Genomic DNA, 15,609 nt, shown 5'->3' with positions numbered 1-15,609 from the left:
AACCATAAAAACAGGAAAAGTTTCAATACAAGACCAAGATCAAATCCTACTACACCGGCTCGGACACTCGTCGGATGTGAAACGTTCACTTTAGCCTCTTAAGGTGGTAGCCACCAATCTGGAAAAAGTCAGTTTGGAAGGATGAAAGCAGCAGTAGTTAGGCATCTGCTCAGATAATGCCCCAGTGCAGTGTAGGGTGCCCAGGTATATCCAAGTAGGCCTCAAAAGTTTCAGCAGACCTGTTTTGTATGTTTCCTTAACTCTATATGCAATATTGCACTATTGTCCAATGTATTCACAGAAAGATGAAATGAAGGTAAATGGAGACAAAAATCCACACAACTTTTCAGCTACAAACACAGATCAGACAAAAAAAATAAGTGCTTGCCACCATCTTGAAATGAGTGTGTCCAGTGAAGGGGATGATGACACCTTTCCTCTCGCAAAGATTGTATCTGATTTCATTGATCCTCAACTTGTGACCCAGACACACTTGAGTTAGCAACCAGCTTAGTTCTGAAGGATTTGTTGTCATAGAAATGTACCTGGCTAAAAGGTGAGCCACTTTCGTATGACCAGTTATCCTTAATTGAACTCAGCACTGACAAAAAAGTTACCACTAACTCCTCAAACCCAGTACATAATATACCCCTATGGTCACCAGCAAAAACACAACAAAGACTGTTCACCAGCCTATGCTGTTTTTTTCAGCAGGGTTAACAAGAAACTGGTACATCTTTCATTCATGCTGGGAAAAGCGAGTCGCTCCCTTGAAGCAGATTACCATTCTCACGGCTGCTGTGTTGGCGGTTCAAGTCGACAGAATGTTGAGGAAATAGTTGTCACTTCAACTGGGACAGTCAAGGTTTTGGACATTGAAAGTGAGAAGAGACGATTTCACAACTTTGTGGCTAACCAAGTAGCAGCCTTAAGAGAAGCCACAAAAATGTCTTAGTGGAGATATATCAGCATCAAGTAGAATCCTGCTTATGAGGCTTCCAGAGGGTTGTAGGCTGACAGCTTTCTGGCTTGTAAAAGATGGATAGAGGGCCCAGACTTTCTCTTAAAGTCAGAGGAGGAATGGCCAAAGCCTGCTTTGGACCCCCATTCAATCCCGTCAGGTGATCCAGAGATTAAAAGGGGCCTGATGGTGAATGGTGTTGTAAAGGACTCAGAGCGCAACTAATCGACTGATTAACTATGTCTCAAAGCCTCAGTTGCTTGGTTTCTTAAACTCAGAGATACTCTTCTATAGCTCAGAAGGAAAATAAAAAATACTAAATACTGACCTCTGCTGGTGACTCCCAAGTACAGTCAGTCAAAGTAGAAACAGAAGGTCAGAGCTGCATTGGGTGGTCTATTACTCTTTAGTTTCAGTCAGAGAGAAAGATTCCTACAGCGCATTCACAAGCAGCTGGGACATGCTGGAATAAACCACATTTATCTGCACTTCTAAAGAAGTATTGTATCATGAGGGCCAACTCTGCCTGCAGAAAAGTTATTTCTGATCGTGTCATCTGACGGCATCACCACGGGAAGTTTGGAGAACAGAATATGGCAGATTTGCCAAAATAAAGAATTGTTGTCCTGACATTCCTCATTTCACAAATGTGGGGGTTTTGTATTTATTATGGATTCAGTCAAATGGTCAGGTGCCACAAAGAGGGATTTAGGGAAATTGCAAAAAAAAGAAGAAAAAAAAGAAATTGACTACTACACAGAGCTGTCTGTTTAAACGACTAGCACACAGATCAGACACCCATGCATACCTTACAAGACATGCCACCAGAGGTCTCTTCAGTCCACAAGTCCAGAACAGACCATGGGAGTACTACATAGTGCTATTCATTATGACAGCTTAGCGACACAATAGCAGGGATTAAATGAGCTATGGTTGGGTCATAGATAAGTCAGTCTCAACGCAGCCTATTAATGCTGTGAAAGGATCCAAGAACACACATGATTTGGGTGGATCCCATCCTCCTTATAAAACGTGTTTTGGAGATGGCTCCCCTGGCGAACAAACTCCGGGCAACACCGGCCAGTTGGATAATGCCAAATGTCAAGACAGAGATTCATCCAACATGTGAACACCGTCCAGCCACCGGTATAGAAAAGGTAAACATTCTACCATGCGTTACCTGCGTGATCAAGGAAGCCACCCTCAAGTCTATAATCCTCGGCAAGCAAACAATTGCTGCATTGGAACTCTGAGTGATCCAGTTTATCCCAAAACAAAGCGTAGTAGATACCATTTGTTTACCTCTCCAGAAAAAGAGGGCTCCATTGGAAAACTCGTCTGGGACTAACTTTGTTAGCTTGATCGCTAATGTTAGCAGCTTAGTGGCTCTTTCAAGCAGGCTTTAACCTGCCCTTTAAGCAGGATTCTGGGAAAATAAACAGCGGCCCTAGCTGTAAAAAGCTAACCGTGTTGAGGAATCTGTGCAGAAACAAGTTTGGAATTTATGTTTAACAAAGATGGGTTATCATTTAGTTAAAGTAACAAACCGAGTGTTTCCAATATACAGTGTTCAGCTGAGCACTCTGATGTCAGTGTCACGACTTCCGCCGAAGTCGGGTCCTGTCCTTTTTCGGGCGGAGCTCGGCTGTCGGCGTAGCCGGTCTTCTAGCCTTCATCGATCCACTTTTAATTTTCCATGTGTTTTGTCTTGTTTTTCCTCAAACCTGGTTTCAATTCCCTCAATTACTTGTTGTGTATTTAACCCTCTGTTCCCCCCATGTCTTTGTGTGGGATTGTTTATTGTAAGTGCTTGTGCACGTGTTGACTGGTGCGCGACAGGTTTTGTACCCATGTCTTGTTATTTTTATGCCATTGGTTTTGCTATTAAACTGCTCCGGCTATTACCTAGTTCTGCTCTCCGGCGTCTGACTTCCCTGCTACCGGTTGCACACCCCTTACAGTCAGGTGAATTATTAATATATGGTCAAAAGATATGGTATCATTTTCACTTGCATGGCAGGCAGAGCAATAAACCCTGAAGTTCGTTATTGGACACCAATTCCTGTATTAACGTTGTGCGAAGAGCCATGTGTCGCCAAAGTCAAGTGTCTCACATAAGGTAGTCTCACAAATAATGGTACAAATTTCATTGAAGCTGAAAGAGAGCTCAGAGAAGCACTGGCCACTCTGGACCACAGCAAGATAGCAAGACACTCTATCAAGTGGAATAAGGTGGAACCTCAACACTCCTGCTGGTTTTCATCATCGTAGAATGTGGGAGCGTCTTCTTCGTCTGGTGAGAAAAATGCTCTACTTTACACCAGGAGAAGGTGGAGACAAGTTCAGTACTACTGACTATACTTCCGGCGCCGACAGAGATGGCCGCCTCGCTTCGCGTTCCTAGGAAACTATGCAGTTTTTTGGTTTTTTACGTGTTATTTCTTACATTAGTACCCCAGGTCATCTTAGGTTTCATTACATACAGTCGAGAAGAACTACTGAATATAAGATCAGCGTCAACTCACCATCAGTACGACCAAGAATATGATTTTCGCGACGCGGATCCTGTGTTCTGCCTGCCTTTCAAACAGGACAACGGAATGGATCCCATGCGGCGACCCAAAAAAACGACTCCGAAAAAGAGGAAACGAGGCGGTCTTCTGGTCAGACTCCGGAGACGGGCACATCGTGCACCACTCCCTAGCATTCTTCTCGCCAATGTCCAGTCTCTTGACAACAAGGTTGATGAAATCCGAGCAAGGGTAGCATTCCAGAGGGACATCAGAGACTGTAACGTTCTTTGCTTCACGGAAACATGGCTCACTGGAGAGACGCTATCCGAGGCGGTGCAGCCAGCGGGTTTCTCCACGCATCGCGCCGACAGAAACAAACATCTTTCTGGTAAGAAGAGGGGCGGGGGCGTATGCCTTATGGCTAATGAGACATGGTGTGATGAAAGAAACATACAGGAACTCAAATCCTTCTGTTCACCTGATTTAGAATTCCTCACAATCAAAGGTCGACCATATTATCTACCAAGAGAATTCTCTTCGATTATAATCACAGCCGTATATATCCCCCAAGCAGCACATCGATGGCTCTGAACGAACTTTATTTGACTCTTTGCAAACTGGAATCCATTTATCCGGAGGCTGCATTCATTGTAGCTGGGGATTTTAACAAGGCTAATCTGAAAACAAGACTCCCTAAATTTTATCAGCATATGGATTGCGCAACCAGGGGTGGAAAAACCTTGGATCATTGTTACTCTAACTTCCGCGACGCATATAAGGCCCTGCCCCGCCCCCCTTTCGGAAAAGCTGACCACGACTCCATTTTGTTGATCCCTGCCTACAGACAGAAACTAAAAAAAAAGCTCCCATGCTGAGGTCTGTTCAACGCTGGTCTGACCAAGCTGATTCCACACTCCAAGACTGCTTCCATCACGTGGACTGGGAGATGTTTCGTATTGCGTCAGATAACAACATTGACGAATACGCTGATTCGGTGTGCGAGTTCATTAGAACGTGCGTTGAAGATGTCGTTCCCATAGCAACGATTAAAACATTCCCTAACCAGAAACCGTGGATTGATGGCAGCATTCGTGTGAACCTGAAAGCGCGAACCACTGCTTTTGATCAGGGCAAGGTGACTGGTAATTTGACCGAATACAAACAGTGCAGCTATTCCCTCCGCAAGGCTATCAAACAAGCTAAGCGTCAGTACAGAGACAAAGTAGAATCTCAATTCAACGGCTCAGACACAAGAGGCATGTGGCAGGGTCTACAGTCAATCACGGACTACAAGAAGGAAACCAGCCCAGTCACGGACCAGGATGTCTTGCTCCCAGGCAGACTAAATAACTTTTTTGCCCGCTTTGAGGACAATACAGTGCCACTGACACGGCCTGCAACGGAATCATGCGGACTCTCCTTCACTGCAGCCGAGGTGAGTAAGACATTTAAACGTGTTAACCCTCGCAAGGCTGCAGGCCCAGACGGCATCCCCAGCCGCGCCCTCAGAGCATGCGCAGACCAGCTGGCCGGTGTGTTTACGGACATATTCAATCAATCCCTATACCAGTCTGCTGTTCCCACATGCTTCAAGAGGGCCACCATTGTTCCTGTTCCCAAGAAAGCTAAGGTAACTGAGCTAAACGACGACCGCCCCATAGCCCTCAGTTGGAGGCCACGCACGCCTCCAACTCAATCATCAAGTTTGCGGATGACACAACAGTGGTAGGCTTGATTACCAACAACGCGAGACGGCCTACAGGGAGGAGGTGAGGGCCCTCGGAGTGTGGTGTCAGGAAAATAACCTCACACTCAACGTCAACAAAACTAAGGAGATGATTGTGGACTTCAGGAAACAGCAAAGGGAACACCCCCCTATCCACACCGATGGAACAGTAGTGGAGAGGGTAGCAAGTTTTAAGTTCCTCGGCATACACATCACAGACAAACTGAATTGGTCCACTCACACAGACAGCATCGTGAAGAAGGCGCAGCAGCGCCTCTTCAACCTCAGGAGGCTGAAGAAATTCGGCTTGTCACCAAAAGCACTCACAAACTTCTACAGATGCACAATCGAGAGCATCCTGGCGGGCTGTATCACCGCCTGGTACGGCAACTGCTCCGCCCACAATCGTAAGGCTCTCCAGAGGGTAGTGAGGTCTGCACAACGCATCACCGGGGGCAAACTACCTACCCTCCAGGACACCTACACCACCCGTTGTTACAGGAAGGCCATAAAGATCATCAAGGACAACAACCACCCGAGCCACTGCCTGTTCACCCCGCTATCATCCAGAAGGCGAGGTCAGTACAGGTGCATCAAAGCTGGGACCGAGAGACTGAAAAACAGCTTCTATCTCAAGGCCATCAGACTGTTAAACAGCCACCACTAACATTGAGTGGCTGCTGCCAACACACTGACACTGACACGGACTCAATTCCAGCCACTATAATGATGTAAAATGATGTAAAATATATCACTAGCCACTTTAAACAATGCTACCTTATATAATGTTACATACCCTACATTATTCATCTCATATGCATATGTATATACTGTACTCTATATCATCTACTGCATCCTTATGTAATACATGTATCACTAGCTACTTTAACTATGCCACCTTGTTTACATACTCATCTCATATGTATATACTGTACTCGATACCATCTACTGTATCTTGCCTATGCTGCTCTGTACCATCACTCATTCATATATCTTTATGTACATATTCTTTATCCCCTTACACTGTGTATAAGACAGTAGTTTTGGAATTGTTAGTTAAATTACTTGTTGGTTGTTACTGCATTGTCGGAACTAGAAGCACAAGCATTTCGCTACACTCGCATTAACATCTGCTAACCATGTGTATGTGACAAATTAAATTTGATTTGGCCAATCTATTCTGGAAACAATGGGTGAAGGAGTGCTTACCATTGTTACAAGAAAGACAAAAGTGGAACGAACATTGGCGGCGCTGAGGAGAGCATGCGTCTTGTCGGTTCCTGCTCGACTTTGCTTTCTATGGCTATATTTGCGTGATTTATTACTTTGTTTGCTCAAAATGTTTGTGATTCTATTTTTACTGCCATTTATTTTCTGTTCATATTCTTATTTTTACTATTTTTTTTATTGTTGTTGCATTATCGAGAAGGAACAGCCACCCTAGTCATAGACTGTTCTCTCTGCTAGCGCATGGTAAGCGGTACCAGAGCACAATGTCTAGGTCCAAGAGGCTCCTATATAGCTTCTACCCCCAAGCCATAAGACTCCTGAACAGCTAATCAAATGGCTACCCAGACTATTTGCATTGCCCCCCCCGAACGCTGATGCTACTCTGTTATGCATAGTCACTTTAATACAGTGCCTTGCGAAAGTATTCGGCCCCCTTGAACTTTGCGACCTTTTGCCACACTTCAGGCTTCAAACATAAAGATATAAAACTGTATTTTTTTTGTGAAGAATCAACAACAAGTGGGACACAATCATGAAGTGGAACGACATTTATTGGATATTTCAATTTTTTTTAACAAATCAAAAACTGAAAAATTGGGCGTGCAAAATTATTGGGAGAGCTCACAGTTCTTAGCACAATCCAACTAAAACTAACGAAAAATAATGCAATATACCCCAAACAAGATACTAAGGATTACTACAGAATGCCTATTCTTTAAATGGGCCTTCCACACCATCTTAAATAAGCATGCCCCATTCAAAAAATGTAGAACTAGGAATAGATATAGTCCTTGGTTCACTCCAGACCTGTCTGCCCTTGACCAGCACAAAAACATCCTGTGGCGTTCTGCATTATCATCGAACAGCCCTAGTGATTTGCAACTTTTCAGGGAAGTTAGGAACAAATATACACAGGCAGTTAGGAAAGCTAAGGCTAGCTTTTTCAAACAGAAATTTGCATCCTGTAGTACTAGCTGAACAAAGTTCTGGTACACTTGTAAAGTCCATGGAGAATAAGAGCACCTCCTCCCAGCTGCCCATTGCACTGAGGATAGGAAACATTGTCACCACTGATAAATCTACGGTAATCGATCATTTCAATAAGCAGTTTTCTACGGCTGGCCATGCCTTCCACCTGGCTACCCCTACCCCTACCCCTACCCCTGCCAACATCTCAGCACCCCCTGCAGCAACTTGCCCAAGCCCCCCCCCCACTTCTTCTTCACCCAAATCCAGACAGCTGATGTTCTGAAAGAGCGGCAAAATCTGGATCCCTTCAAATCAGCTGGGCTAGACAATCTGGACCCTCTCTTTCTAAAATGATCTTCCGAAATTGTTGCAACCCCTGTTACTAGCCTGTTCAACCTCTCTTTCGTATCGTCTGAGATCCCCAAAGATTGGAAAGCTGCTGCGGTCAACCCCCTCTTCGAAGGGGGAGACACTCTAGACCCAAACTGTTATAGACCTATATCCATCCTGCCCGACATTTCTAAAATCTTCAAAAGCCAAGTTAACAAACGATCACCGACCAGTTCGAATCCCACCGTACCTTCTCCACTATGCAATCTGGTTTCCGAGCTGGTCATGGGTGCACCTCAGCCACGCTCCAGGTCCTAAACGATATAATATCCGCCATCGATAAAAGACAGTACTGTGCAGCCGTCTTCATCGTCTTGGCCAAGGCTTTCGACTCTGTCAATCCCCACATTATTTTTGGCAAACTCAATAGCCTTGGCTTCTCAAATAACTGCCTCACCTGGTTCACCAACTACTTCTCAGATAGCGTTCAGTGTGTCAAATCGGAGGGCCTGTTGTCCGGACCTCTGGCAGTCTCTATGGGGGTGCCACAGGGTCCAAATCTTAGGCCGACTCTTTTCTCTGTATATATCAATGATGTCACTCTTGCTGCTGGTGATTCTCTGATCCACCTCTACGCAGACGACACCATTCTGTATACTTCTGGCCCTTCTTTGGACACTGTGCTAACAAACCTTCAACCAGCTTCAATGCCATACAACAATCTTTCTGAGGCCTCCAACTAAGTGCATGCTCCTCAACCGATTGCGTCCCGCACCCTCCCGCCCGACCAGCATCACTACTCTGGACAGTTCTGACATGTGGACAACTACAAATACCTAGGTGTCTGGTTAGACTGTAAACTCTCCTTCCAGACTCTCATTAAGCATCTCCAATCCAAAATTAAATCTAGAATCAGATTCCTATTTCTCAACAAAGCCTCCTTCATTCATGCTGCCAAACATACCCTCGTAATACTGACCATCCTACTGATCCTTGACTTCAGCGATGTCATTTACATTTACAAAATAGCCTCCAATGCTCTACTCAGCAAATTGGATGTAGTCTATCACCAAAGCCCCATATACTACCCACCACTGCAACATGTATGCTCTCGTTGGCTGGCCCTCACTACATACTCGTCGCCAAACTCACTGGCTCCAAGTCATCTATAAGTCTATGCTAGGTAAAGCCCCGCCTTATCTCAGCTCACTGGTCACCATAGCAACACCCACCCGTAGCATGCGCTCCAGCAGGCATATTTCACTGGTCACCCCCAAAGCCAATACTTCCTTTAGCCGCCTTTCCTTCCAGTTCTCTGCTGCCAATGACTGGAACCAATTGCAAAAATCACTGAAGCTGGAGTCTTATATCTCCCTCTCTATCTTTAAGCATCATCTGTCAGAGCAGCTTACTGATCACTGTACCTGTACACAGCCAATCTGTAAATAGCACACACGACTACCTCATCCCCATATTGCTACTTATCCGTTTGCTCTTTTGCACCCCAGTGTCTCTACTTGCACATCATCATTTGCACAACTATCACTCCAGTGTTAATGCTAATTGTAATTATTTCGCCTCCATGGCCTATATATTGCCTTACCTCCCTACTCTTCATTTGCACACACCATACATAGATTTTTCTATTGTGTTATTGACTGTACGTTTGTTTATGTCTAACTCTGTGTTGTTGTTTTTGTCGCACTGCTTTGCTTTATCTTGGCCGTGTCGCAGTTGTAAATGAGAACTTGTTCTCAACTAGCCTACCTGGTTAAATAAAGGTGAAATATATATATTTTTTAACATCCAAACTAGACCCTGTGTATTCTTCAAACATGTCAGGGAACTGTCTTATACGGGACACCATATGAGGCGATGACAACCAGGAGACAAAATGCTGATACTTACGGTATCTGTATCGGCAATGGAAGATATACAGTACCAGACAAAAGTTTTATTTTTACTGTTCAAGATTGTAGAATAATAGTGAAGACATCAGAACTATGAAATAACACATATGGGATCATGTTGTAACCAAAAAAGTGCTAAACAAATCAAAATATATTTTAGATTTTAGATTATTCAAAGTCTGCCTTGATGACAGCTTTGCACTCTTTTGCTATTGCATCAAGAAGTTCCTCATCTGTAATTTGGCCTTTACCTGAGTCTTTCTGTACAGCTGTTAGTTTTACATTATTAATAGAAAAAAATCCATACAATTAACTTCGGTTAGTAGAGATGGAGGAGTCTGAAACAAAAACATATGCTTAAAGTAATTTTGCTTTCTCTTTCAAAATATAGTTTGGTGAATCATGGATGACTCCATCATTTGTAACAAATTTCAGTAAGTTATTTTTGGTAGCATTTCTATGTTGAAGATTAAAAAGAACATGGTCAATTTGGTGCACAAAACGTATTTTAACTGTGTGTAGAATATAACCACAGATAGAACCCTTGTTCTGTCTATGGTTGTACTCTACCCACAACTTATTTTCATTTGATAGGTAAAGTGTAACTAGCCAGTTGTAGAATATTGTGTTGGCAGTTGATATTGTTTCAACTGTAACATGTCTAAACTTTACTTTCGTAGCAAGGTGTTGTAGAACAAGTGTCTCATGAAACACATTCCAGACGCTGGTACTTCTTGCTATCTTGGCATAACTGTGATTTGACAGAGAAATATCAGCTAGCTAGATATGCTAGCCAGCTGTAGCTATCCCCAAGATATAGCTAGCTAGCTGCTGTCAGGTTGGCTAAAAACAAGAACATCTTCTGATGGCGAGAAGTCCTCAACTTCAAAACTTAACTCCATAACAAAGCTAGCATAGCTTACCTCACTGTCACTAAGTTACTCACTACTGCCCTTGTTTGTTTGTTGTGATTGAATGGCAAAGACAGACCCAAGAAACACCCACATTAAACCGCAATCCAAAGACAACCCGTTTGGGCTTCAGTAATAGCCACTGCATTTCTTAATGAGCACCGGAACACATGCAGAATCAGTCTGTGCAGTTCACCTTTAACACAGGCTCAATCTAATAAATAATATCAGTCACCTTTATTTATTTAACTTGGCAAGTCAGTTCAGAACAAATTCTTATGTACAATGACGGCCTACACCGGCCAAACCAGGATGACGCTGGGGCAATTGTGCTCCGCCCTATGGGACTCCCAATCACGGGCGGTTGTGATGCAGCCTGGAATCAAACCAAAAATGACATTACCTTTGTGAATTTTCAAGCCATTATGTGCTTTATGTGCTTGCTTTGATTACAAAATGCTTCAAAATTCACAAGAAGTGATGTCAGCTGATGAAGATGATCTCATAGAACAAAATGCATAAGATCTCCTAAGACTGTTTACCACAGATATTATTTTCCAAAAACCCTACGAAAAAAAACATTAATTTCTCCCTAGACTTTGGACAACAAGCCATGGTGGAGTTAGTGCCTACAACAAAAAGCCGTTACTATTGCTCTCTATTCTGAATGTAGCTTGTGAAAATCCACTCTGGCTGGCCAGCATAATGTGTTTTGATGCTGGTTTTTGCAAAGGCTGGTCACCTGCGAGAACACAGCGAAGGCTGGTCACCAGCAAAAACACAACAAACGCTGGTCACCAGCGAAAACACAATGAAGGCCGGTCTGCCAGCATAACCAGCTAGACCATGCTGATCAGACCAGCTTGACCAGCATCTGAACAGCACTAACCAGCATAGACCAGCACTGACCAGCTTGAAATGTATGCTGGTCTATGCTGTTTTTTTCAGCAGGGTGAAAGAGACTGAGGATGTTTTCACAAAAATAACAACACACAAGAATCTACAACACTATACACACAGTAAAGCACACGCATAAGCGCACACATACACACACATATTTCCGCTGAATCCATCTCAGGGAATAACTGTTTCCCACCAGTCCATCTCTATTTGCAGTATCATGGTTATTTACTCAGCTGACATCATAGATAACCACTTCCTGTCGGTGACTGTCTGTCTGTCTGTATGGTACACTATAGATATACACAAAAGTATGTGGACACCCCTTCAAATGAGTGGATTTGGCTATTGCAGCCACACTCATCACTGACAGGTGTATCAAATCGAGCACACCCCATGCAATCTCCATAGACAAACATTGACGGTAAAATGGCCTGAAGAGCTGAGTGACTTTCATCGTGGCACCATCATAGGATGCCACCTTTCCAACAAGTCAGTTCATTACATTTCTGCTAGAGCTTCCCCGGTCAACTGTAAGTGCTGTTATTGTGAAATGGAAATGTCTAGGAGCAACACCAGCTCAGCCACAAAGTGGTAGGCCACACAAGCTCATAGAATTGGATCACCGAGTGCTGAAGCACGTGGCGCATAAAAATCATCTGTTACTACACTCACTACCAAGTTCCAAACTTTTTCTGGAATCATCATAAGCACAATAACTGTTTGTCGGGAACTTAATGAAATGGGTTTCAATGGCCGAGCAAGCCTAATATCACCGTGGACAATGCCAAGCGTCACCTGGAGTGGTGCAAAGCACCATTGGACTATGGAGCAGTGGAAACGCGTTCTCTGAGTGATGATTCACGCTTCACTGTCTGGCAGTCCGACTGACAAATCTGGGTTTGGCGGATGCCAGGAGAACGCTACCTGCCCGAAATGCACTGCGTCCAAGGCCTAATCGCCCAACATCAGTTCCCAACCTCAATAATGCTCTTGTAGCTAAATAGAAGCAAGTTCCCGCAGCAATGTTCCAACATCTAGTGGAAAGCCTTTCCAGAAAAGTGGAGGGGCAGACCAACTCCATATTAATGCCCATGATTTTGGAATGAGATGTTCAATGAGCTGGTGTCCACACACTTTTGGGCAAGTAGTGTATATGTGTACTGAAGGAATACATGCAAAATGTACCAGTAGACGACGACAGTATCCAAACCTCCTGCTTCCATCTTCGCCAGTCAAAACAAAAGAGAACATTTCACTGTGGAAAAATAAAATACAATAAATGTATGTATAATATGCTTACAGGATTGTGATATAAACCCCCCAGAAAACATGTTCACATTGGTATGATGTGGGCCCAATGCAGGCAAACATATTGTCCCCATGCTGACTCCCCATATTGGGCCAATGTGCCTTTGCTCAACAGCTCCACGTTGGCCCCCAAGGCATTGGCCCAGTGTGACCCAATGTGGGCAGCCCATATCTGGTGAGGGCAGCCCTCACTTTGCCTGAAATAAGCCTGTCCTTTCCCAGCAAACATGTCCATATTAGAACGATGTGGGCCCATTGCGGACAAAAATATTGGCCCCCATGTAAGCTGCCTATATTGGGCCGATACGCTGTTGCAATTTCATAGGAATATATTTATTTATAATTAATTCAACTTTATTTCAATGCATAAATTGCATAATTGTCAAGACGTCAAGGTATTTAAGGGATCATGGATGACCAAGATGTTTCTTTCAAAATATATTTTTACAAGAGAAACTGTTAAGTTTCTCATATATCACATTTGGCACTTATTTAAGCATTTTTAATTGGTCTCTTTGAGATACAAGTTTAAGATCTTTTAAGTGTTTTTTCCCCTCCTCCAATGTATGCTTTGGCCACAAATACATAGGATGTATAGGATGAGTCAACAACATTATTTTGTTATGAGTTAACATAATATGAACTTTTAAAAGTGAGATTTTCACAGGACAGGTACTATAAATTTCCCCGAAAATAATTGTGTGCTAACCATGCCTGACACATATTGAAATGAGCCACTTGGTGTGGGCTAGCCCCTATTGGGCTTGGTGTGGGCTGGCCTGTGTTGAGCTGTAATGGGCTAGCCTGTGTTGGGCTGGTGTGGGCTAGCCTGTGTTGGGCTGGTGTGGGCTAAAATGTGTTGGGCTGGTGTGGGCTAAAATGTGTTGGGCTGTTGAAGGCTTGGCATGGGCTAGCCTGTGCTGGGCTGTTGTAGGCTAGCCTGTGTTGGGCTGTTGTTGGCTAGCCTGTGTTGGGCTGGTGTGGGCTAGCCTGTGTTGGGCTGGTGTGGGCTAGCCTGTGTTGGGGTGTTGGGCTGGTGTTGGCTAGCCTGTGTTGGGCTGTTGTAGGCTAGCACGTATTGGGCTGGTGTAGGCTAGCCTGTGTTGGGCTGATTTGGGATTGGTGTAGGCTAGCCCATGTTGCGCTGATGTGGGATGGGTGTTGGATAACCTTTGTTTGGCTGGTGTAGGCTAGCCTGTGTTGGGCTTGTTGTGGGCTAGCCCGTTTGGGGCTGGTGTGGGCTTAGTGTTTTGGGACGTTGTTGGATTGCTGTGGGCTAGCCCGTACCCACCTTGCCCACTGAATACCGACATGGGCCCAATGGGGTAATGTTTACTGGGCCACATAGTCTCCAAGGTCAGTATTTTGGTTCATGAGGTTAAATAAGAGTAAAGTATGGTACAGATCCATAATAAATAGCTAAATACATTCTATCTATGAAGTGCTTTTCTCAAACATTAGAACTGTGTATGATTACAAAGACATGTAGGCTATATTAGATTAGTGCATTATTAGTGTGATCCTGCTGACCTGGGGTAGTTCTCTACTGGCTTCAAGTCCTTAGCATCAGGGAAACAGAACTGGGGGATGATCCTTAGCTGATCCTCTGTCTCCTTCATGAACTTGAAGCTCCGCTCCAGCTGCAGAAAGAGCAGGACAAAACATCATAAGTCTGGGTCAAAATACGAAATCCATCAAAAACCGAGTCTAATCCCGACCCAAATCAACACTTAGCCTTTAACATCTAAACACTTTCCGGAAGACCCATTGCAGATCTCAGAGAATTACCCAATGCTAAGACAATTGGAAGGTTAAGTGGAACCATCGACAGATTGCTAACTATCCTGTCACTTTAAAATTCAAAACATTTTTATACTCCCCAAAGTGCAATTTCTGTGCAGCATAATTTTATATCTGCAAATCGAAAAGGAGAAGGGGCTTGGTCAGGACACATTTTCTGTCCAGGCACTCAAATCAAATCACATTCTATTTGACACACGCTTCATAAACAATAGCTGTAGTCTAACAGTGAAAGCCTTACTTATTGGTCCTTTTCCAACAATACAGAGTTAAGATAGAGGAATAAATGCACAGTGAACAACAATAAAGAAAAAAGTGACATGGCTATATACAGGGAGTACCAGTACCGAGTCAATGTACAAGGTAATTGAGGTTAGCTATGTACATATACTGTAGGTAAGGATAAAGTAACTAGGCAACAGGATAGATGATAGACAGTAGGAGCAGCATATGTGGTGTGTGTGTATGTGTGTGTGACGTTAGTATGCATGTGTGCACGTGCTATAAAGTGCCTTCAGAAAGTATTCACACCCCTGGACTTTTCCCACATTTTATTGTGCTAAAAAGTGGGATTAAAATGATTTTAATAATGTTTTTGTCAAAAATCTACAGAAAATACTCTTTAATGTCAAAGTAGAAGATTAATGAACATTAATGAAAAATAAAACAGTATCTTTAAAGTGGGGTGGATCAGCTTTAATATTGCATATATACATTTTACTGACACAGTATATTTTACATTAGTTATCTTGTTTTTTTTGTTATTTTTAGTCCCACCCTTCAGCTCTATCTCTGAATACCATCCAGGTTTGATGTCTATTTTCCATATATTTCCAACTGTGCTGTTTCACATATGTTCTCAACCTTTATACATTTTATGGCAAAATATGTCTACTTTGAAGAATCTCAAATATAACATAGATTTTGATTTGTTTAACACTTTTTTGGTTACTACATGATTCCATATTAGTTATGTCATAGTTTTGATGTCTTAACTATTATTCTACAATGTAGAAAATAGTAAAAATAAAGAAAAACCTTTGAATGA

At 43.3% G+C, this 15,609-nt stretch overlaps 1 protein-coding gene across 2 annotated transcripts in view; it reads right to left on the bottom strand.

The window, feature by feature from the left end:
- LOC112216752 (DENN domain-containing protein 2A) overlaps positions 1 to 15,609 on the bottom strand; it is a 48,801-nt gene that overhangs the window by 15,782 nt on the left and 17,410 nt on the right. For both annotated transcript variants that reach the window (XM_024376800.2, XM_024376801.2), the window contains exons 10-11: positions 14,292 to 14,401; positions 12,639 to 12,708 (exon numbers count right to left, since the gene is read on the bottom strand). In XM_024376800.2, coding sequence (XP_024232568.1) covers positions 12,639 to 12,708; positions 14,292 to 14,401 — 180 coding nt within the window. The remainder of the gene's footprint in view (positions 1 to 12,638; positions 12,709 to 14,291; positions 14,402 to 15,609) is intronic.

The sequence above is a fragment of the Oncorhynchus tshawytscha genome, linkage group LG17 (assembly GCF_018296145.1).
Source record: "Oncorhynchus tshawytscha isolate Ot180627B linkage group LG17, Otsh_v2.0, whole genome shotgun sequence".
In the NCBI taxonomy this organism is placed as follows: domain Eukaryota; kingdom Metazoa; phylum Chordata; class Actinopteri; order Salmoniformes; family Salmonidae; genus Oncorhynchus; species Oncorhynchus tshawytscha.
This window is presented reverse-complemented; position numbering and strand designations above follow the sequence as displayed.